Here is a 24,295-nt window from a genome sequence, read left to right as displayed (position 1 = left end):
AATTATTTTAAGAACTGATGAAAAATTATGTATAGTTTCATTTTGTGTAATGAAAATATTATCTAATTTTGTAAATTTTTTGCTGTAGAAACCTAATGGAAAGTCAGCCTCTTTTAACCAAAGAACAGAGAGACAGACAATTGTGTCAAAAGTTTTCTACTTATAGTCAAACAGTTATTCGTATTTATTTCCCTGAAAAATTAGTTTTGCAAGCAGTTTTTATGATTACAGAAACAGGTATTTATTTTGTTATTTATCAATAAGAATTATTTTCTGTTGCTCTTTTGTAAAATTGTTGAATGTTTATCAAATTTCAGGCCTTTCTTGAGATTTTCTAGGCAGTGATAGAACTATTTGATTCCTATAATTTGCCGTTGAGCTAAAATTTAAAAAAACTATTGAGTACAACTTGAATAATTTTCTACAGTAAAATCCAATAAAATTGACCTGAAAAAATTTCTTTATTGGTGTTCATTATCAATGATTGTAGTCTAAAACATCCGTAATGAAAATGTTTATTTATTAATTTTTTGAGGAATTTGTGAACTGATGGCATAGTTGATTAATGTTTAATCATTATTGCTTTGGTTTAGTTATTTTGAAGTCTCAGAAATAACATAATTAAAATTTTAAAAAAAATTATAAAGCATTTTATGTAATATTTTGTCCAGGCTTTTGACTACAAATTTATTGATTTTTTGTTTATTTATTTTAAATGTTTTTCTATCTATATGTCTTTTGATCATTCTGTCTGAGCTAATCATACTGAAAAATATATTATTATTAGATTAACTAAATATTTTCTTGACATTTTTTTCATTTGAAAGTCTTGTAAATGGCTTCTTTATTTTTCAGCAGTTCGTATAATAACTCTATTTTATTGATAACTCTTTGTTGGACCTTAAACTAAGGTTAGGCACAGATTGTTATATGAATGATGGAAACACAAGGTTATCCACTAATTATTTTGTGTTTCCATTGTTTTGATAATCACTTATTATACTAGAACTAACTTCTATGAATAAATGTGACCTTTTATAAAATGTTAATTTCTAGAAGCATAAAAGCTTTATTTAGTTTAATTGTAAAATATCGTTGCAAAAACAATCAGTGATCAAGAGAATTAAATTTTAAAACAGATGTTTTCTAAATCATATCGCATAATTTTTTCCACCCAGCTCTTTATATCAATTAAGCTCAGATTAGTTTACTTTTCTTGTATGTATCTTGAACTATAAATAGTCCCTTTTTTTAATATTTTAAATATATAGCCTTTAAATTAAACAATTTTTATACATTTTGTTTACAGTTGAAACTGTATGTGAATTTGTAAGAAATTATTTGGAAAAGAAGGATATTTGTTTTTATTTATGTGAGTATTTTTTTTCAGTAATTTCCATTTATATTATTTGCAATTGAATTATGAATTATTTGTTTTTATAATATTTTTAAAATTTGACACATTTTCTTTCCATTTATTTCTTAGATACTACTCCACCAAAAGAAAAGTTAATTTATTCAAAAACTTTGTTGGAAGTGAGTACAGTGTTTGAAAACCGTTGTTTCTGGTCATTTTCATTGTTTTTCAATATAAATTTAATGTGTGAAAAGATTAATTTTTATTTATGTTAATTGTTTTTTTTTGTACATATGTTACATTATTTTAGTTACTCTTTTTAAAATGATTTATTAATGTAACTATTATTTCAATAAGTTTTTTAAAAGCAGTATCTTATTTACTAAAGAATTACTTAATGCAAAAACAGCCTAAGGTCTTTTTAATTCCTCCCTGTTTTTATTCCCTATCCAGTTATTTTAATTACAATTTTAACCTTCTGAGTGTAATCCCTGTTCTACAGGCTCAACACCTTAGCAGCTAATAATCTTCTTTTTTTTGTGTTATATCTGTGTTAAAAGTTTTTCACTTTAGTTGTAAAGAGATAATACATTTTGTTTTAATTGGTCTGTATTAACATTATAATTTAAAAAACTCACTTTTTTAACTGCCTGCATTTCTAGTTGTGCATAATGTTTTATTTAATGTTAAAAGTGAGTTTGGCAGAGAAATTATTTTTCCAGTTTGCTTAATACAGCAAAGGTTTTTATGAAATTACATAAAAGAAGTTTATTGTTTCAGTTTATGCAACAAAAGTTCAAAATAAAGTTGTTTTCCCTGTCTAAAAAGAAGAATCAACCGGAAAATTTACATCAAGCCTCTATTTTTCCTAAAAAAAATCTTTTTTTCTTTTTCATTGGTCACTATTGATAACTTTCACCATAGAAAAGTCACTTATATTTATTAAAGGGCTAATAAGTCACTAATTGGTCTATTTTTGACTACTAAATTAATCATGGCTACACAGCAAAGTTTTCCAGAGTCATTTTTCTACCACCAGCAATAGTGTAGTTGTCTTGAAGTTGTCTGATGTCCTCCTGATCTCTCACCAATTGAAAACGTCTGGTCAATGGTTGCCGATTGACTGGCACGCCACCACTCATCAGTCATTGTGGCATAATGTTCAAGCTGTACCCATCCATGCTATCCAATCTCTATTAGACTCAATGCCCAGGAGAATAACTGCTGTTATTGCTGCCAGAGGAGGCTGCTCTGAGTACTGATTCCTCAGGATCTATACATCCAAATATCCTGAAGATTCAATCTCTTGTTCTTCCAACTATAATGTATGTGCCCAATAAATATCATTCTGTTATTTGCATTCCTTCCTGGTGTAGCAATTTTAATGGCCAGTAGTGTATATTTACTTTTGCAATTTAGAAAAAAAAAATTATTTTTTAAAAATAGTTATATAATCTTTTATTAAAGCATTCATTCTTTGTCAATTTAAGTGTTTACTGGTTCCTGCTGCAGTAGTTCACTTTGGAAGTGATGTTCAGCTTCCACATTATCTCAATACCAGCTTAAGGCAAAAGAAATCTGACCCAAGAGCTGCTGCTTTAGCTGCTGCACAATCTAGGTAATTATTATTAACTTGCATTTAAATTTAATAATATTTGCTTTTGTTTATTGAGCTTTATAAAGCTCAATATTTTACATGAAATTTTAACTAGGACAAAAACTTATTGTAATTTTCTTGCCTCTAAACAATGTATCTGGCGATCTGGAAAACCCGGAAAAGTCATTAAATTTTTTTTTGATTTATGGAAAAGTTAGAAAAATTTCTAATTTCTGTCAGAAGTTTGAAAAATGTTTAATTTCTATGTGAAGGAAATTTTTAACTTCTAAGGAAAAGATAGAATTTTTTCATTTTTTGTTGCAATCTTAAATCTAATTTTCTTTAATATCATTCTCCTTTATATGCATTCTCTCAAGTTCAATTATTTTTATTCACTGTAAATAACCCTTCTTTGTGACCATAGAAATGTTACCTAATATTGTCTATAATAAGAAAAGCACATTTAGCCAAATTAATTTCTTTAATTCCAATACATTTAGTAAAAAAGTGTATTTCTGTATTATATGTTAGTCAATGTACATGATAAAAAATAAATATATATGTACTGGAAAACACTATTTAAATACATGTAAAAAAAGTAATTAAGTTCACAACTTTACTCCAAAATTTTCTTTATTCAGTAGTAGATATGTTAAACCTAATGACGTTTCTTTTTTTTCTTTTTTTTAATATATTAATCTTTAATTTATATTTTAAACTGTTGTTTTCACTTTAAATGGGAAAAAAAGTCTTAAATTTTTTAAGCAAGTGTGTTTTTTTATAATGTTTAATATATTAAACTAATTAATTTACGAAAATATTGGGGTAAGTTTAGCATTGAATCCTGAAAAACCTGGAAAAATTGGATATTTTATCCAAAAATTACTTAGACACTACCAATGTTTTCCAGTGTTTTTATGCTGCAACTGTTTAACACTTTAAATTAGAAGTAAGTTTGTTATGTGTTTAGAAAAGGTGTTATGTGTTTTGAAAATAAATTGATTTTATGTATATTTTGATTTTGCATTAAAATCTATTATTTAAAAATGTTTTCCAAATATTTTTTTTTTAGGATGGAAAGTGTTGCAACTATGGATATTGATAAATCTTTTCCTTGCACAAGCACCTCAATCCCCTTAGAGAATTCTTCAGCAACTACTTCAACTTTGAATGAGTCTTCAAATTTAAATTCAGTTCCTCCAAAGCCGGGAGCAGTCCCAAAATGGTTAAGATTAAGTATGTGCTTTATCATTTATTTGAAGCATTTGTTTTCTTTTAAAATGATTCGTATTACTTCTTATCATTATATAGTCAAGAATACTAAAACGATGACTCGTAGTATTTTTTTTTTCTGTATAAGGTTTGTGGAGCTTGTAGTTTGGTAGCTTAGCTATATCTGCACAAAATAGTATCAGATTCTAAAAGGACTACCTTACTTGTTCTTTTTAGAATTCACCACGCAACATCTATAAAGCATATTCTAATTGTTAACGCATTTGCTTTCCTGATTAAAAAAAAAAAATCAGTCATTTTACCACATAATTGAATGGAGACAATCTTAGGTGAAATATTTTTTAACCTCTTGTTCTAAATATTTATCTATTTTAATAGTGCTATTTTAAAACTTTTCTCAATTCTCAAAAGGACTAAAATTTCTTAGAAGTTTTGAAAAATCATTTATTACTTGCGTAACATTATTGCTTACACATTTTAGTTTTATGCTTATTAGTATTATACTTATTGTTTATAAGTTAACTGACCCAGTAAACAACACAGTTAAAACTTTCCTTTCTCTTTTTTCCCTATTTCAAATGTTTTAATGTGTTTTTGTTTACTTCAAATCTTTTACCCCTTTTTATTAACCACATTAATTAGAAAAGAGGAGCAAATATTTTAATATGAAGAGTAAATACAATTATTATTATCGCTATGAATTTGCTAGTGCTATTATCACAATGGGTGAGATACACCCATTGTGGTGGTCTAAAAATGTCTGAGTGTGGTCTTCTAAATGTTAAAAACCATATTTTTTCAATAAATCTACCTTTTGCATTTGAAGAAATTTTTTTAAGAATCAGTTTAGATGAATTTTAATGTTTAAAAGCATTAAATTTTTTGCAAATATATTCTAAGTTGATTGATAGGAAAAAATTTAGTATCTACAAGAAAGATGCTTACATAATAATTACCAAAATTGCATGGAACATCTATAAATACTTTGGCATGTGGCATTGGTCAACGTGCTGTACGAGTCACCCTTCACTCAGAAAGGTTCTGCACTATTTCAAATGTCTGATTAAAATAAGTTTTTTTTCAAGTTCATAAAGAAATCCTTATAATGAATAGAACCTGTTTTTATACTTAAGAGGGATGCCAACCTTTACATAAACAATTAACTGTGAAAAAACTATGGAAAATACAATTATATTTAAAGCTTTTTTGCAGTCTAATTGAACTAAAATCTGTAGAATTTATGAAAGACACCAGTAGTCCTTGGCATCCATGCTTTGCAAATTAAACCAATTGTTTTTATACTGTATAATAGTTTGGGCATGAAAACATGAGTCTATATAAAGCTTTTTTTATTGCAGGTAAAAAATGAAGAAAAAAATGAAATTGTATAAATTTATATTTTCTTAAATAAGCAATTTAGTTATGTGTTAACTGTTTGAAATGTTGATAATAGCCTTTTGTGTAATCCATCATCAGGTCTTGAGTGCATTCTGGCAAATCCTTTGTATACATACCTGGAATAAAAATATATTTGTTTTGTAATAATTTAGTTTCATGTGCAATCTCTTGTTTTTAAAAATTTATCAGTACACTTCATAAAATCACACCAGTAAAAATGAAATAAAAAAAAATTTTTTTTTTTGCTTTTCATAAAAACAAATATTGCATTTTTAAATTATTAAATAATTCTTGAAAGTGTACCAAATGGTAAAGTGTTTGCGATAAGGCACAAATCAACAAAGAGAAAAGTAAATATTGAGTTGACTTTAAAATGAAAATATCAAAATTTATACAAAACATATAAGCATTAAAAAAATAAAGAAAGAAAGAAGAAAAGAAAAACTTTATTTGCACACATTTTACAAATTATAAAACCAGGACAAAACCATAAAAGGAATAATTTTTTTTTTTTGATGTGTGAAAACAAACAATTAGTGCAACTAATTAAAATTAGTATTATAGTGTAACTAATAATTTGACTTATTTATGTACAGATAAGTTAATTTTCACATGTTTTCAATTTATGGTATATAGCATTACTTTGCAAAACTGGCTGAAGTTAGTAGTCTATTAGATAAATGTTTTGTCATCTGGGTAAATGATTAAAACAAATACCACATTTTTAAATACTTTTGACTTAACTAGACTCAATAAGAAATTACAATAAATAATTTACAAAAAGAACTCACCAGGTGATCCTGAATACATTGAGAAAGCAGGTACTACAGTTTCTTGAGGTAGGACTGTATTATCAGCTATCATGGAACAATCTTTAATAACACATCTTCTACCCTGTAAAAATAAATACTAAGCATTAGCCAAATTAATACTGACTTTCATACTTTTTATCAAAAACTAAGAAACTTTATCCCATTAAAGTGAAATTTAAAAATGTAAACGTTTATGAAGATAACTTTTATTATTATTATTACAGTGACCACCACTGGTAAATCATATGCTTTTTAAAATCAAATATGCAAGAACAGAATAGTTTTGATATCATAACATGTTAAAATCGTGCTTTTAAAAAAATTTGAGCTTCATTTTCTAAAACTAAATTTGTGCAGGATACATGTTCAAAATAATTAAAAAATATTTTTCTTGTTTGAATCCTAAGAATTTTCTATTTTCTCAAGTTTTAAATGCATATCAATAAAATTTTATTTTGCCCCTATTAACTAAAAGAACAAAGTTATGGGTATGGATAGCACTTCTTAAGGAAATAAAGGTGAGTTAAAAACCATGAAGTAAAGAGAGTAAAGGAATTAAAATGAAAATTGTTTATGACTTTAGAAAAGTAGCCTTAGAATGCCTATGGTTATTAAGTTTCATTGAAAATCACTCATTTAGTTCAATAAGGTAAATCTATCATCAATAGATGTCAGAAAAGCACTAGTTATTTTAAAATGAACTTTACAGCAAAGAAAATATTGAAACTTACAAAACATTTTATAAACTTTCAAGCCATGCTGAAGCTTTAATTTTAAATTTTGCAAATCAAACAAATATGCTATGACATTTTAAAACTCTTCAATAAATTAATAAAAATATAGCTCATGTTTAGTTAAAATGTCAAATAGAAATTCAGTAAAAATAAAATATAAATGTAGCAATCAATTTAACTTTCAGTGTATTTCAAAAAGTTTAACTTTGAATTTTTTCTCCTAGTCTAGATATCTATATATTCTATAGTCTAGATATTCCATATAAGTCTAGATATTCTGGTTTATAAATAAGCTGCCTTACAAAATAAAATATTCACAGAGCAGATGTGAATTTTAATATGTCGCAGGGTACTGTTTTGTTTTTACAAAAGTAGAAATTTTACTAGTAGATTTTCTTTCTAAATGGCTCCAATAGAAAAATCAACTAGTATTAGTCACTGTTTATAACTAAAATAATTATAAATAATAAATCTAGTAAATAAAAATCATAATGATCAACAATAGGAAATTATTTTCAATCGAAATAGTTGAAAATCAAACATTAAACAAGAAGAAAAAAAAACTATTGGAGAACAAGGATATCCAAAACTGTTCACATTTATTTTCAAACTTTACAAGTTTACCGAAAAAATTCTCCACTGTATAAGCACAATGTATTCAATAAAAATGTATAAAAAAAGGACATGTTTGAATGAATTGTAGAATTTCAAGAAATAAAAATTATTAATGTATAAAAAAAAAACACCACTTACTATGACACAGTTTTTCCCTATGTACACGTATGATCCAACATGAGCAGCATTAACAACAGTATCTTCATCGATAAAGGAATGATCACCAATATGCAGAGGAAAAAAAGCCACCCTTGAAAAATTTAAAAGGAGAAATAATTAAAAAGAAGAATAAAAATATGAATTTTAAAAGTTTATCAGAAAGAACAGAACTCTTACTAACTATTTCTTATCTAAATTATCTTTTATATAACATTATATATACAATTTCCTCTAATAATTTGAATTTTCTCTAATAGCCAATAGAATCCAACCAGGGCTAAAATGTTTAACACTCTTTAAATATCTTTTTAATAGCTGAAAGTTTGACTATGTTATTTCAGGGCTCCCATCAGTCAGGGGAACAGGGAAAACCTGGAATTGTTAGGGAATTTTATTTTAACTCTAAAAATCAGAGAATAGTCAGAAAAAGTAGCTGGATGATTCCTATATCATACCCAAAAAAAGCCAGTCTTAGAATAGTGTTCTATTAGAATAGAATCTATTACAATTATTTTATTAAATTCCACTTTTTAGGGACACTTTTCAATGTCTCCCTTCTCATTCTACTATATGTTTATGCTCACCAAATCTAATGTCTGACATAAGAAATAAAAAAATTTCTGATGAAATATTACATGGTAAAATATGGTATCGATTTTCATTGAAATTTATCTGATATACCAGGAAAAGACAGGGAATTTCGTTTCTGAAATTGAGTGGGAACCCCGTTTTTTCACTGAACTGATAACGGAAACTCCTCCTGGAAATGGAACGGAATTTTCTCCCTAATGAAAGGAATTGTTCTAGATGCCACAAATTTCAAATATCTGGTATTAAGTTAAGTTAATTAGTGTAGATTCCAATTTTAACAGAATTCAAATTTTTTTAATTATTATGATTTTCTAGGCTCGAAAAATCTTAAAAGTTTTAAGTACCCAAACATCTTTTTAATGCATTAAAAAAAACATGTATTTTATCTGATTATAATTCAGTATAAAAAAATAAACATTAACAATATTATATCTGACTTAACCCTTTTATTTAAATTATAAATTAGAAGTATTAAATTTCATTAAAAAATATTGGGTATCATTAACACAGAAGAATTAACTCACAAATAAACATTGATGGAGTTGTTATGCATTCCTTTCTGATTGTATTTTAATAAAGATTCGAAGCAGAAGTCGGGTATGAAAAGGATGTCACATTACAATCTCAATTTTTATATTTATTATTCTTCAAGCACAGCAATTAAAGTAAACCAATTTTTAAGAAAAATAAACATGTCTATGGAATTTTTAAAAAAATGATGTAATTTTTTTTTATATAAATCTTGATTTACATAATTAAATTCAATTAAATTTTTGCCTTATAAAACAATCAATTTCTTTTCCCCTTCCACTTCTGGTGTAGTTTATACTCGACCTGAGATTATGGTGATTTTCCGAAATCAAGAGGTGCTTAATCAGCATTAAAGGTAATTTCTTATTAAATATGGACATGCTCAATCAAACATGTAAGGTAGAAAAAAAATACAAGTCCAATCTGAGTTGTTTGACGTGAGCATAAAATTTTTGAGTCCTCATAATTTTGAAATGGTATAAAGTTTTGGATTTAAAGCAACATTGTTAAAGTTTTGAAATGTAAATTATTTATAAATTTAAATTATGGTAAACTTCTTTCAACTTGATGCTTATTGTAAGATACTATAACTTTTATTTTTTATTTTACAACATATTCATTTTAACTTTTTGAAACATTCAGTAACAATTTTCATTCTTTTATAAATAAATATACCAATTTTTTGAAGCTAAAAAAATTGTTTACATGATTATATTGAAATGTTCATGGTATAATTGACATAATTATTTCATACCCTTTGCTAAATTTTTTGAAAGGCGGTCGTATCACAGCTCTTTTACTGATCACACAATGTCTGCCAATTCTGACATTAGCTAAATCTCCACGGATGACACACTCTGACTGAACTATTGTCTATAAAACAAATCAATATTCAAAAAATAAAATATCACAACACACAAAGCCAAAGAGTTAAAGTACATATCATTAAAAATATGTATGGCAGTAGGCCAAGGGAACTCTGCCAAGTATTCAAGTTATTTGCCAAAAGAGTATTGTAAAAATATTACATATTAGATTTATTCCTGATATAAAAAAGTTTCACAATCCTAATATTTGAAGAACATTCAATAGTGAAATTGATTCTGATTTTACTTACAATCAGAGGCACAGCTGATAAACTTTTTCTGGGATAGATTTGGAAGAGTGAAAAATTCCTTTACTTATTCATAGATAAAATATTTTTAGTTATGTGCATTTATTTTTTATAATATCTCTTTTCTCTGGATAGGATTTTAACCTCTATTAAGTGTTTCAATAAAATTACATACTAAAAAGATAGCTCACTAAACAAGAAATAATTTATTATGTCACTCTATCTAAATTAAATAATAGAATCAAATTTAAAGTTTTTTACTTCTTTATAATAATATAGACTGTTCCTCTAGTTTAAGCTCTAGTAAAAAGCCTATTATAGGCCTGAATTTTATGAAGAATAAAAGATACTTTTGTAAGCAGCTAAATGTTTCTAGGGCGAGCATAAGTATGACTTGTTGCAACGTGCGTAAATATTGTTTTGGAATTATTATGCTTCCATGTCTAGTTTGGATTCGAATAGGATTAAATAAAGATATATTTAATATCTCTTACAATTTTTTTGTCTTAAGTTTTTTAATTGAATTGAAATCATCAAAACTTTTATAACTTATTTCAAAATGTATTACTAAGTAAATTAATATATTCTTATTATAATAGTTCTTAAGATTTTGAAAAAAGATGAGTAGTTTTTTAGAAAAAAACCAACATAAAAATCTTTTTTTTAACTACATCTTTAAATAGTTGTTTAATGTTTCGAATGTATATTTTGTTTACATAAAGTTGAAAAACAAATTCTTCTAAAAAATTAAATAATTATTCACATGGAAATTAAATTTGTACAAAAACTAATTAAATATCTGGAATTTTTGTAAGGTCACAAGAATCACAATTTCTTTTTCACTCTAAAATGAAAAGGTGATATTCAGATTTTCAAAGTTATAGTGATGAGCTTCTAAGTTACAGTGATCATCAAAGTTATAGTGATGAGCATCAAAGCTATAGTGATCATCAAAGTTGCACTGTTTAATAAAAAAAAATAGTTTATTATGAACTCACTTTTCCATTCAAAACAATGTTTTGACTCCCACAAAGAACAGACTGCCGGCTTACTTTATTACCAGATGCCTAAACGAAGAAAGAGAAAAATAACATATAGCTTTCTCTTAAAATCAGTGTATAGCTTTTTCTTAAACTTAAAAGCAGTGATATATAAAAGGAAAAAAAGTCTTAAGTGTTTTTTAAAACATTGTAACATAAATTTCTAACATTTGACATTATATATGTATGTATATATAGAGAGAGAACAAAGAAAATATAAATAAAAATATAAAGTAAACAAGAAAAAATACATTTTTTAAAGAAGAAAAAAATTATTAAATAAAACTTATTATTTTTCTTCGTTAATCTCTTTTTGATTCTATACTTTTTATCTTTAGTAATATATGTACATATATATAGTCTATAATTTTTTTAGTTCAATTTTTTTGAAAAAATTTGTGCACAGTGATGGTCTTTTAGAATTACTTTTTGAAATGCACATATAAAATAGTATAAGAAGATAATTCAAAGATAAAATTCAATTATTTCATAACATTACATGTTTGATAAATTTTTATGGTATTAAGTGAGTGAGGAAGCATCCTGCAATTTTTCATTTCTTGGAAGAACTCTAATATATATATTACATATTGAAATTACATTAAAAAAACTATTTAGCTATTAATGTTAATTTCAGATATAATACAGTTGCTGTGTATAATGTAATTTAAAATAATGTTTGATGATTGTTATAACTTTTATTGACTTAATTTTAAGTTTATATAATTGTGCTGGTCATTTTGCATCATTAGTATTTAAGTTACTTAGAAAAATCTTCATAAAAAAAATCTAATAAAATTTTTGTCTAAAAAAAAAGTTTTTTAAAAACCTATTTAAAATTACTTTTGAAATGCATAAGATAAAATATACAGAATACTTTAAATAATTGACAGAATCGATCCAAATAAAATTCATTAGGTAAATTCTCAAAGCAGAACATTGAACAGTTGGATTAATTAATGAAAAATTAAACAAATGTTTAATATAAGTGTTAAATCAAAATACACAGAATCATACACACCGTTTCAATGTATTCTTGCTTGTTATAAAAAATATCTTCCAGTTCCATAGTTGTAACTAAAAATCACAGCAATTAACAGACAAATATCTATAAGCATAAGAAACCTTTCATTGATTAAGTAAAACATCACAATAATAACAATAAATTAAAAATAAACATCATATATAGCGTGAATATTAAATCATAAAAGAAGGAAAGTATAAGTAGAAAGGACATACTGTACAATTTCACAATTATTTCTTCAACAGAGGATAAATAGAAATCATAACATTAACTTTATTTCTTAACATTGCAGCAAAATTAAGGAGATGCAGATTTCTTTCACATCCAAAATCTAAAAATCCAACACCCATCAAAAGCTTTAAATAAACATCAATGTATCAATTATATTTAGTGTGTATAATGAGGGATAATATTGAGATCACGTGTAAAAAAGAAACCATACAAAGAGAAGCAAATAGATGTAGGTGTGGCAAATACTCGTTTTCTATTGGCTAGCAACATTTTGACATATTCTTCCTGTAAAGACTTGTCAATTCGGCTTTTCCTTTTAGTTTCACTCACATCCTGAATTTGTTAAATGTCAATTTCGCGACTAAAGTTTAATTTTGTCCAAATATTAAAGAGTTTTTAATTTCTCCGGAAATTTAAATACGCGATGTTGAGTTTTTATTGGGGTTGTATTTATTTTATATTTCATTTTGTTTGATTTCATTTTAAAAATGTATTCTCGGTGTAATCATGCCGCAAGTTTCTTATTTATTTTTTTCTCTAATTTTCCATTTCTTGATGCTCAAAATTCTACTCTCAGCTATTTTATTACTGAAGATATAGGTGAAACTTTAATAGCAACCACTGAAATAGGTAAGATAATTTATTTGACTTATTCTGACGTCTTGAGGATTATACATCATTTGATAATTATCGATTTTACAATAAGTTCCCTTATAATTTATTACTTAGCATTTGTTTCACACTTATCTCTTTCTATCTGAATAAATTTGCTTAAAATCTTTGAATCTCATTATTATTTTATTGTTTTAATTTGAGAAATCATTTTCAGTCATTAAAAGATGTTTAATGACTGAAAATATAAAAATCGAAAGAGGCAAATCAAATGCAAAAAAAAAATAAAAAAACGAATTAACAATGAAAGAATACAGAAATAAATAAATCTGAGAGCAGCAGTTGTAGAAATTCTGATCTTAATATTATACATTTGATTTAGATGCTCCATTTTCTAGAGTTAGTTATTATATTTCCATGTGATATAGAAGTTTAACATTGATTATGAGAAAAACAAGTCTAAAATTGAATCGTTTATATATTCTTTTTCCTATTTTTTTTATAAAAAAAACTATTATTTTTCATTAAAACATGATATCTTATAATAATATGTGCAATATAATTTTTTAATAATAATATCTTATAATGTTAATAAAATTTTTTAAACTAGAAAATAAATATTTTTTACAATAATTTAGAAGCAAAATCATTATTAATGTACTTTTAATGCAAAAAGAAGGGCAGTGGCCACCAGATAAATTTTCTAGTCTTGCCCTTTAATTTCTCTGTTGTTTAGTTCATTAAAATGAACGTTTAGGTCAGGGTTGGGTTTTTGACGTCAAAAAGTGGTTTTTGACATGACAAGGGTATAATACTGGTTTAAACCGTCAAAAATGTCAAAAACTGAAGTTTGCCAAGAAAATATATAAACTTCAAAACTACCAACAGTTGCCATGCATTATATTGAAATTTAATTATACTATAGGTAATCAGCAGGTTTTAAAATATTTTTTAATTAAAATTAAGGTAAAATAACAGATTTAAAATCTCAGAAATTNTGTGATGCATATTCTAATGGGTATACTTTAAGACTTGCTTGTTTCTTATTGACTAAAATATTTACAAGACTATCAAAAATTATGAGAGTTCAAATATTTCTTTAGCCAATATTAAAACATTTAATATCTCTAAGACATAAACATTTAATATCTCATTTCTTTTCTCTTTGAATCATAAGTAAGGGGCAATTTTTAAAGTCAGGGTGGTGATTTGCCTAGAGTAAAAGTTTGTTTCTGTTAAAGTTTTATGTGCATTTTCTCATTATGAATTTTTTTTAAAAAATTAAAATAATTATGCCTTAATCTAATTTGAAAAAATTAATTTAACTAGCATGTATAAGACTTTATATTAAACTAATGCAGAAATTGAAGATTTGTGTAAGAATAATTTTTTTTTAATTGCAATATTTATTGTATTACAAGGATTTATTTTATTTTTCTTTACCTTATATCATGCTGATAATATCTTTGAAATTTTAGAAATTATTGGAGATAAATGCATTTTTTTTTTATAATTTTTTTTTAAAACAAGTTAAAATAATTGTGCCTTAATCTAATTTTAAAGAAAATTAATTTAACTAGAATGTATAAGACTTTAAGTTAAACTAAAGCAGAAATAGAAGATTTGCGTGAGAATAAATTTCTCTTTAAAATTGTTCATTGCAATATTTATTGTATAGCAAAGATTTGTTTTATTTTTTATTGATTTATATCATGTTGATAATATCCTTAAAATTTCAGATTTAACTAAATGGACTACTGTAAAGATAACAAAAAGACCTCTTACCAAATTTAAAATCAAAAAAAGGACATCCCGTAAAATTATTGGAGAGAAATGCTCATCTTTCAGAGACTGTCCACTCACAGCCTTATGTGTGAATGGTATTTGTTCCTGTCCTTATGACTATTATAACTATGTGCCTCAATCAGATCCCGAACTTTCTGTTTGTCGCAAGAAATTGAAATTTGGATTTCTGTGTACTTTGACAGAAGATTGTGTTGGTTACGACTCCAATTCTGCTTGCTCAGATGGTGTTTGCAAATGTATCAATGGTACACATTATATAGGATCTCGCAATTTGCTTTCCTACAATAAACGATGTTATAAAATTCTGGATAGAGAAGGTGATGTGTGTGACATTGATGAACAATGCAGTAGATTAGCAGATAATCACCACAAGTGCCGGTGCATTGGTAGATGTGATTGCACCAGTACTAATAGTTATGGTGGTTGTAGCATTTGTCATGAAAATATTAAAAGGACCTTTTTTGGAGGTGCTGCATTTATTGCAATTTTATTCACCACTCGTGTTTTTTCTAGAGTTAGGAAACGAACGAGTTCCCAACAACAGCAGAATATGAGTTTGAGTGGTTCGAGAGAAAGATGCTACCGATTGAATACCAGTCGTACGGTACCCTTGCCATCTGTCTCGTATAGCCGTAGTAATCTGAGATCCAATCGTCATATAGCATCATCTTTACCGGATGTATTTTTGATTGAGAGTCATAATTTGATAGGCCTTCATTCATCTAATACTACAGACTTTTACCCACAAACTAGTCCTTCTAATACTGATCGATCTACCGAAAGAAGTGAAGATGCTCCACCATCCTATGAGGATATTATTGGAAGGGACCACTTAGTCTGGAGCGAACCACCTCCATCTTACCAAGAAGTTGCCTCCAAAAGTCCTTAAACATGAAAAATGTCTGTATAATAAAATAGAGATGGGTGAATTTTGTTTCCTTACCTCTATAAATTGTTTACTCAAATCTCTAATGTTTTAAAACTGAAGATGTATTGTCTAAGCGTAACTCATTGTAGCCATGTTAGTATTTACGTATAGTATCTGAAAAACTAGATGGTTTCTAAATTTTATATCACAGTTTTTAAAAAAATATATGTAGTAGATATATTTAAAACTTAAAAGTGGTACTAAACCAGCATAAATTGATACACTTAATTTTTATAGGAATTTAATGTGCTATAATTTTAATAATAAGAAGAAAAATTATATGTTTTATTTTAATAATAATAGAAATTTTAAGTGCAAATTTTCTGCACTTAATTTTTAAGCTTGCCATAGGAAAACATTTTTAAACTGTCCTATAATTTTTTATTATATAAAATTTGGACATAAAAGAAAAATCAGTTTTCAATGAATCCTTCCTTACAATGGCATTCAATTATAAAATTTCGCTATAAGAGAAAAAAACATTTTTTTTTCTTAAGTCAGATCTTCTATAAAAGATTTACAACAGAAATAGATAATGTTTTTGGATTCTAAAGAAGTTTTACTCTTACTCTCTGCTAAAAATACTGTTGTTATCACTTTTTAAAGAATTCAAGTTCTTTGGAAGTTTGCTCAGAAAATTTTTAAGTTTAAAATGCTTACAATTAAATAACAGTGAAATTAAATCTATGCTTCCTTATATTACTTACCTTATTTAAATCTTTAAAAATCGAAAATATAAATAACTGAAGTATTATAGTTATAGAATTGCTGATTTAAATAGCTCTATTACATGCATTAGAATTTCAAAATTACATGAATGTGTATTATTGTAATTCACCCATCTCTAAGGATGTGTAATTTTCCACATATATTACTTTTTAAAAGCCTTATATAATTATGGGAACAGATATATGGAATATTTTAGCTAATAATTTTATTTATAAATATATATTTTTATGCATAATACACTGCTATGTAGTTTATAAAGTTTGAACTTTAAATGTATATCCTCTTTAAAAGAGAAAATATTCAGGAAATGGCATCGATATCTTGCCAAATCATTGAACTTTCAATTTCATGGGTGAGGGAGAAGTAAATAAAATCCACTGAAAATTAGTAATATGAAAATTGTTCAATTTTTTTGAAGGAAAAAAAAGAAATTTTCTTGGTGTTTTTCATCATTACATTTATTCTGTGGGCAGATGCAAGTGAAATCCTAACTACGCATGCGAAAGAACTTGATAGTCAATTATAATATCTCATGTAACAATTTGAATATCTACCTTTTTATGAACAGGTTTCTTTGTAAATTGAGTCTATTGAGACTGCCTTCCAACAATTTAAATCTGCTTTTCAGTCATATGTTCGCAAAACCTACTAATTGACTGTAATCAATTAAACTAAAAAAACTAAAGTATTATTTGCAGATACAATAATGGGATCTTGATTATCTGAAGTAACTAAGACCTGGGTTGCAAAAAAGCCAGCCTTTTCTGAAAAAGTTCAATAAATGCTGGTTTTTATTATGAATAGTTTAAGTTTTGCAGCTCTTTTTATTTTGTGTCTTATTATTCATAATTAACATACGTGCATTTAAATTCAATTTATTGATTATTATTCAGTAAAAGTAGCTAATGAGCTGAAAACAATGACTACCTATAGTTTGTCTTCGGTAAGAACTCCCCCCCACCGCAAAGTCTGAGGCATTCTGCTGCTATGGAAACAAGAATAGCACATTTTAGGAAGGGTAGCTTCTCTTTACTCTAGGCCTAATACAGTAGACCAAAGAAAAAGATACCCTTTCTTTCGTCAACCCGAGCCAAAACCTGTCCTATACAATGACCCTACTTGAAATAGTTATACCACATTACCATAGTCACCGCCACGGGTCCTGACGAATGGCTAAGGGATTGCTTACTTTCTACAAACTATACAGTTCTTTATATTGTAGCACTATGATTTAAAAGTTTCACTTATTTAAATTGCAGAAGCTCCACTTTTAGTTTATAAATGTAAAACTTGGTTTTCAAAAGTATGTAAGCAATAATATTTAATAAATAAATTCCAATGTATTTTCATTCATAGATTGAAAATTTAGTATTTTTTAAAAAAAATTATAGTGCTATTATAGCATTTAATTTTAATATTACCATTCTTTTTTTTAAATTGGTATAAAGATATTTTATTTTGGAATTCCGTAGCACTGTTGTCCTAGTTAGCAATACTCTTTAGTTTCTTTTTTGAATTAACCATTTGTGGATAATAGTATTCAGTTCTCAATTGTTATGTATTTTAGTATATTTTCCTTTATAGAACTTTCTCTAGGTTTTATGCACACTACAATATTATACCTATATTGCCACTAATTTGACATGCTTTTTTTTTTGTTCAAAAGTGAAGAACATGGTAGTAAAATAATTATAAAATTATAGTACAATAATAACAATGAAATAAGTAAAATTACAATTTTAAGATTTCTTTAGAAAAACCTACCAACTTCACCAATTATTATAATGTTTCTTTATTTTTCACATAAAATTATAAATTTTATATTGTCATGCTTTACAATAGGATAATTATTTAAAAAGCTCCAAGTGAAATTGTATTATGACATGATGGAGATTCTGCTTTGTATGTTTGCCTCCAAATTAGAAATAGACAGTATGTTTCTTTTTGTAAATCATCCAAGGTACATCACTTGCTTGCATCTCATCAATCTTTTTACTGTCCAAGATGACAAAATTGTGAGTGAGTTTAATCCTTGGGTAGTATGGAAGAATATAAATTTGTACATGGTAATAATGTTTTTCATCGTGTGAAAAATAAAGGATTGCACATATGTCCACAACCTTATTCAGTACCATGGAATTTTAGATACATAGATATTATATAGTTGTTAAAAGATCCCTCAATAAATACTATATATTCAGCTTCTTCAAATGCAATAAAATGTATCGCTAATATTAAAAAAACAAATATGTTAACTTAATTGAACCAAAAAAAGAAAAAAAAAGATTCTAATCTTATTATATATTTCATCATGCATAAAGCAAGCATTTTCTTTTTTAGGTGTCAAAAAAGTCAAATTTATGTTATGAATTACTTTTTCCCCAAAATATTTCATAACAAGAATTTTGGTATAATTCTAATTCTGAATTGATTTACTTACGATGTATTGTAAAAATTAAAAAAAGTAAGCAATTTCGATTGAAATAATATGGTTGACAAGATAATTGCTTGACAAAATTATTAAAATTTGATGGTTTTAGCTTCCAATCTCTAACTATTAACTGCTGCTTTCTTGTAACTCTGTCATACTTTTCTGAANAGGCGCTAGACTCTTGTAAGATAACAAAAATTGAAAATGTATCACGAATATTAATGGGAAAATGGTCGTCCGAGCGGACGTTGGATTTGAGATATTTGTTGTCCACATGGAATTTTTGACCGCCGAGGACGGGTGGTTTTTCGAGCCCTGATATTTCATCATGCATAATGCAAGCATTTTCTTTTTAAGTGCCTAAAAGAGTTGATGCTATTCAAGTTTATGTTATGAATTATTTTTTCCCAAAAATATTTCATCTAACAAGAATTTTGGTATAATTCTAATTCTGAATTGATTTACTTACAATGTATTGTAAAAATTTAAAAAAGTAAGCAATTTGGATTGAAATAATAAGGTTGACAAGATAATTGCTTGACAAAATTATTAAAATTAGATAGTTTTAGCTTCCAATCTCTAACTATTAACTGCTGCTTTCTTGTAACTCTGTCATACTTTTCTGAATGAACTTTTAGTTGATGGCTGCCTTGCAAGGGGTTTATTTTCAAGGATTCATTCTATGAGTTCAAACTCATAGAACTCATTCTATGAGTTTCAACTGAACATTAGAAAACAAGTTGCAAAACTATACTAGAATCTTTGTTAAAAATCAAGAAATAATCATGTATGCAATAGCAGTTTGTCTTTACTGTCAAAATCTTTAATATTTAGCTTGTAGAATTACATACTTAGTACTGGTAGACTTTTTAAAAATCAAAAATATTTTTTCAAGACTTGAAACTCTTAAAACTTTTATCACATAAACTGAATATGTGAAAAATGAAATAGTTTTATACAGAATTCTGCAGTTTTCTTTTAACACTAGAGCTTCTAGGTGTAGTTTTTAATACAAATATTAGATATTTTTAATTAATTAATTATTTTTAATTAATAAGTAATTTAAATTATTAGTAGTTTTATTCAAAACCTGCGAAATATGCATTGACAATAGTGTGCAAGTGGGATGGGTGAAGTCTCTTATCAGTTTTGTTTTCAATGTAAGTATTTGCCTCAGAGTTGGTAGTCGAGAAAAAAGTTCGACTACATGATGAATTCTTCTAGAAACCTTCAGTCTGTGGATTCCCCTGTGAATTGAATCATGTTTGTTTAGATTTAGAAGCAGCTTAATAATAATGTCAGTTAACTTTGCTATGTCACAAAAGGAAAAATCGAGCATTGCCTATTGTTCTATATAAAGTAGAAGGGTGGTTTCATGAAAAGTCTTAATCGAGTGCTAATTAAAATTTATTTGTTTTTAAACTTTACTTTAAAATGACATTTCTAGAAAGTCATACTAGGTTCTTTTAATTCCAAACAAAGTATAAGAATGATTTTATAAGGTATCAGAAAACAAATAGCTGTAAAACCTTCATTTAATTGCAAAAAAAAAAGACATTATTTATTGCATATTGTATAATTTTCACTCACTTATTGAATTCTCATCCTTTAAAATTAAATTTAAAAATCAAACTAATCTTTGTTCAGCAGATGATGCTATAACCTATACTTAAACCAATGTTACAATTTTTATGATGCTAAAAATTTACAAGCTAATGTATTCAAATTCAGTTGTGGTTTACTTATTAAATCCATGTCCATAAATATAATGACATTTTTAATTATTGTTATTTATAAGTATCAATGAGTTAAGGGAAGTGCTCACAGCACATTTTATGAATGTAGCAAAAATAAGCATGATGCTTTCTTCTTAACTGAACTCGCATAGTAATTTACAATAAAGTGCTATCAAATATTTAAATTAGCTTGTCAAAAAATAAAGAAACAATCTTGACAAACTCTTGAATTTATAGTTTGATTTTTACATAATATTTAACTACTCTTTTCATAGATTAATGTGATTGGTCCATCATATACCAATTAAAAAGTACTAAGAATTTTTGAAAGTAATTGCATAGATTTCAGCATTTATGTAAAACTGAAATTACTTTCCTATTCATAGATAATTTCATTAAAAAAATTTATATTATGTATACTAAAAGTTTTCTGTTAAAATTTAAATCATTTTTTAATTACAAAAGTGTTACTTTGTTTAAATCTGTGTGATTTTTTTATCTTACTGAAAAGTTGGGTAAATAGTTTATAATGTGAGTACATTTTATCATATTTTTTTTTTCATATCATTAAAATAATTATTTTTAGAATGTGGTAAATTTGTATGATTTGAAAATTTACCTTATAATTATCAATTTTCTTATTATTAAAAACTGAAATTTTTATTCAAATTAACTTTCATTCACTAAATTTTTTTTTTAATATGTCGAAAAAGTTTGTCTCATATAATTAGTTTGGGAGATATTAACTAAATGCAAAAAAGGGAATTAATATTGACAACAGGAGATCCAGTTTTTTATTTTGATCTCTCCTAGCTAAATTATTTTTGATATTTTTTTACATTCATTATTTAAAATTAAATTAAATTATTTTTTCTGTATTTGTTTGACTGTATTTATTTAAAATAAATTTTAGATATTGAATGATTAAAAAATAAAATTAAATATTGTTGAAATTTATCAAGTTTAAATCCTTTAAAATAGGGCAATTGTTACTTTTTCATTTATTTGTTGTTAACAGTATCAGATATGTACATATTTAAAGTTGACTTGTACAATGTGACAATACTTGAAATGAATGAATAATAGGAATACTCATTTATTGATACTGGGTTTGATGTCTTTACAATGTTGAATGTAGTGTTAGTCTTGTACAGTTTGTTAAATATCACAACATTCTTGTATAAAAGTTTTATTGACTATCTAAAATGTGTTGGTGATTAGTTTAGTTTACGTGCAACTACCGCACGATCCGAATGTAAAAGTGGAAGAAATTTTGTAAGCTGGTGTAACAATATTAGAAGCTAACTTCAGATCTGATAAATTATTATTTTTATTGATTTATAAATAGAGAAACATCTTATAGCTATCTTCTAATATTATTATTATGTTAGACGATTCTATCTAAAATTTTAGAAAGCTTTCATTATTAAATATTATTCTAGTTTGAAATATTTTCAAAATGTTAATGGAATAAATTTTTTCTGTCCAATTACAAAATTTCTTTGCATTTTCAATATATAATTAAAATTATTTTCATTCACTATTGTGCTTTTCATTAAATTTTTTTAAATCCGGAATTTATTATTATTATTTTGAAATCTGATTTATAATTAAATCGATCAACTTTAAAAAAATATATATATATATATCTTTAATTTTGAGTTTAGTAAAATGCTCAAGAGAATTCTAAAAAGAGAATTGCTTTTGGATTTCTTCTACTTTTAGACATACTGTAGGGAGCCGATTATTCGGACCAATCGGGACCAAGGATGATCCGGAGTGTGAAAAATCCGGATAATTGGATAATCTTAAAAGACGGTTATAAGAATGTTTTTAAGTAACTACCCTTCACACTTTTTACAGGCTCAGAATTAGCCATTGTAGTAGTGTTTAATAGCATATAAATGGCATGTGTAAGAGATTTAGTTTTTTTTCAAAAATCTGATTCCTTATTTGAAACTACTGATCACCAGCATTGAAACTGGACGGAGCGAACACGAGGGACTTTTCAAGGTCACCAATGGATAAGGGAAGCCATTTTTCAACTTATTTCAGATCTATTTCGAAAATAAAGATGCATTTTCACGAATTTTTTTATTTAGTTATTTTTTATAGAGGGTTGGAAAGACAAATGGTCCTTAAAGAATCCGGTAAATCGGCTTTCTGATAGTCGGTGCTCTACAGTAATTTAAAAATCTCCATTAAATGCATTCCATTTCTGCAAGATACAATGTTATGTATTAAATTTTGATGTTATTAAATTTTAATCATGCTTATGTTAATGATTAAAACATTTGAAGAGTACAATTATCAAAATTTCTTACTAATTTTTCATAAAAATCAAATTAGTGCTGCCATTTGATAAGGTTCAAGGCATTGATAGACTCGTTTGATTCTCAAAAGCAAAAATTAACAGAAATAATATTAGGCTATTACATTCTGGTACATCTCTAATAATGACAAAAGTTTTTATTAGAGATGTACCATGTGCCCGGCATTTATCCGGTTTCCTCAGACAGATTTTTATTAACCTGTTATTATCCGGACATGGATAAAGTGTTTCATTACCCGGATCCGATATTTAAGTCTCAAGACCCTTACCGGGTATCCAATGTTGGGTAACACTCATTTAAGTTCAACCCAACCATATTCAGAATTATATTATAATGACCATAAAAGTGTTTATATTGCTAGTTATGGAAGTCCACGTATTCCATCAGTTTCTAAATAATTAAGATGAAATAAGTGTCGGACCTTTTGAGCATGGTTTTAATTAAAGGAAACTTTGGTAAAATGGTCCGAACGGAGCAATATATTCGCTAACGAGAAGTGTCCGCTGGAGCTCTGGATTAGTAACCGCTAAACGGGCGACATTTGCCTAGATAATGGCTACCAAAATATCAAACCATAATCACCAAAGGTGGCGACTATGATACGGGCCAAATGTAAAATAATAAAATTTTCGCCGACTCTATCGAAAATCTACCCCTCAAGTCGATCGTTCTTCCGGCAATTTATTTGAATTTCTTCGTTTCCCCCTTCTAAATTTGGATATTTTAAATACAATAATACAACTCGTTCATTTCGAATATTGCCTTTGAGCAAAAATTTTTTGATATTTGTATCGCGACAATTCTATCAATTTTTTGGGAATTATCACTACACATTTTTAAAAATTGAGACGTTTTTTTACAACCGTATAACGATTGGTGAATTTAAATAATCACTTTTTGATGGACTTTTGAATCGCAATGATTCCATCGTAAATTTACTAAGTGTTATCGTTCGCCTTTTGAAAGCTATTACTGCAGATTCTCACATAGTTTTTTAAATCCCGATATTTATAACTCGGTAATACGATACGTGTATATTGATTGATTCGCGCCTGTGAGTAATCACTTTTTGGTCGACTTCATTTGCCGCGATTCCTCCCAAATTTTATGCAGTGTTTCCAATCGCTTTTTCGATAATCAATGGATTATGAATTTCTGCATGATTTTTAAAATTACCTTATTAAATGCATTTTTATTACAACGTGCAAATTTCAAATTGTACATTTCAGTAATCTGTTATTTGATGAAGTCGATTTACCACGATTCCACATTCAATTCAAGTAG

The 24,295-nt window shown here is 26.5% G+C and overlaps 3 protein-coding genes across 5 annotated transcripts in view; 2 read left to right on the top strand and 1 right to left on the bottom strand.

The window, feature by feature from the left end:
* Positions 1-5,732, top strand: part of LOC107452245 (tether containing UBX domain for GLUT4) — a 29,040-nt gene extending 23,308 nt beyond the window's left edge. For both annotated transcript variants that reach the window (XM_043039996.2, XM_071181378.1), the window contains exons 9-14: positions 89-237; positions 1,310-1,372; positions 1,487-1,536; positions 2,848-2,975; positions 4,027-4,190; positions 5,546-5,732. In XM_043039996.2, coding sequence (XP_042895930.1) covers positions 89-237; positions 1,310-1,372; positions 1,487-1,536; positions 2,848-2,975; positions 4,027-4,190; positions 5,546-5,556 — 565 coding nt within the window. In that variant the 3' untranslated portion in view covers positions 5,557-5,732. The remainder of the gene's footprint in view (positions 1-88; positions 238-1,309; positions 1,373-1,486; positions 1,537-2,847; positions 2,976-4,026; positions 4,191-5,545) is intronic.
* Positions 5,520-12,632, bottom strand: LOC107452252 (Dynactin 5, p25 subunit). Of its 2 annotated transcripts, none has more exons than XM_043039999.2 (7): positions 12,421-12,632; positions 12,203-12,306; positions 11,140-11,208; positions 9,782-9,900; positions 7,885-7,996; positions 6,377-6,479; positions 5,520-5,701 (listed from the first exon to the last, which is right to left on the bottom strand). In XM_043039999.2, exons 2-7 carry the CDS (start codon positions 12,248-12,250, stop codon positions 5,604-5,606), a joined length of 549 nt encoding a protein of 182 aa, XP_042895933.1. In that variant the 5' UTR covers positions 12,251-12,306; positions 12,421-12,632; the 3' UTR covers positions 5,520-5,603. The 2 variants fall into 2 exon arrangements, with proteins under 2 accessions (XP_042895933.1, XP_042895931.1); XM_043039997.2 differs by having other exon boundaries at positions 12,203-12,289; positions 12,421-12,576.
* Positions 12,633-12,723: 91 nt separating this feature from the next.
* On the top strand, positions 12,724-16,942 carry LOC107452251 (uncharacterized). The gene is made up of 2 exons (XM_016068604.3): positions 12,724-13,066; positions 14,788-16,942. The coding sequence occupies exons 1-2, from the start codon at positions 12,925-12,927 to the stop codon at positions 15,741-15,743; spliced, it is 1,098 nt and encodes a 365-aa protein (XP_015924090.1). The 5' UTR covers positions 12,724-12,924; the 3' UTR covers positions 15,744-16,942.
* Positions 16,943-24,295: the final 7,353 nt, after the last annotated feature.

The sequence above is a fragment of the Parasteatoda tepidariorum genome, chromosome 5 (genome assembly GCF_043381705.1).
Source record: "Parasteatoda tepidariorum isolate YZ-2023 chromosome 5, CAS_Ptep_4.0, whole genome shotgun sequence".
Classification (NCBI taxonomy): Eukaryota; Metazoa; Arthropoda; class Arachnida; order Araneae; family Theridiidae; genus Parasteatoda; species Parasteatoda tepidariorum.
The sequence above is the reverse complement of the archived record's forward strand: the minus strand, read 5'-3'. Positions and strand labels throughout refer to the sequence as shown.

What these genes read in the sequence shown, in the direction of transcription:
- LOC107452252 (XM_043039999.2), bottom strand. Translation starts at nt 12,250, where the DNA reads ATGGAACTGGAAGATATTTTTTATAACAAGCAAGAATACATTGAAACG. An exon ending in TAGGGAAAAACTGTGTCATA is followed by an intron (nt 6,480 to 7,884) that starts GTAAGTGGTGTT and finishes TTATTTTTACAG; the next exon opens with GGTAGAAGATGTGTTATTAA. An exon ending in AATGTATTCAGGATCACCTG is followed by an intron (nt 5,702 to 6,376) that starts GTGAGTTCTTTT and finishes TTTTTATTCCAG; the next exon opens with GTATGTATACAAAGGATTTG.
- LOC107452251 (XM_016068604.3), top strand. Translation starts at nt 12,925, where the DNA reads ATGTATTCTCGGTGTAATCATGCCGCAAGTTTCTTATTTATTTTTTTC. An exon ending in AATAGCAACCACTGAAATAG is followed by an intron (nt 13,067 to 14,787) that starts GTAAGATAATTT and finishes TTAAAATTTCAG; the next exon opens with ATTTAACTAAATGGACTACT.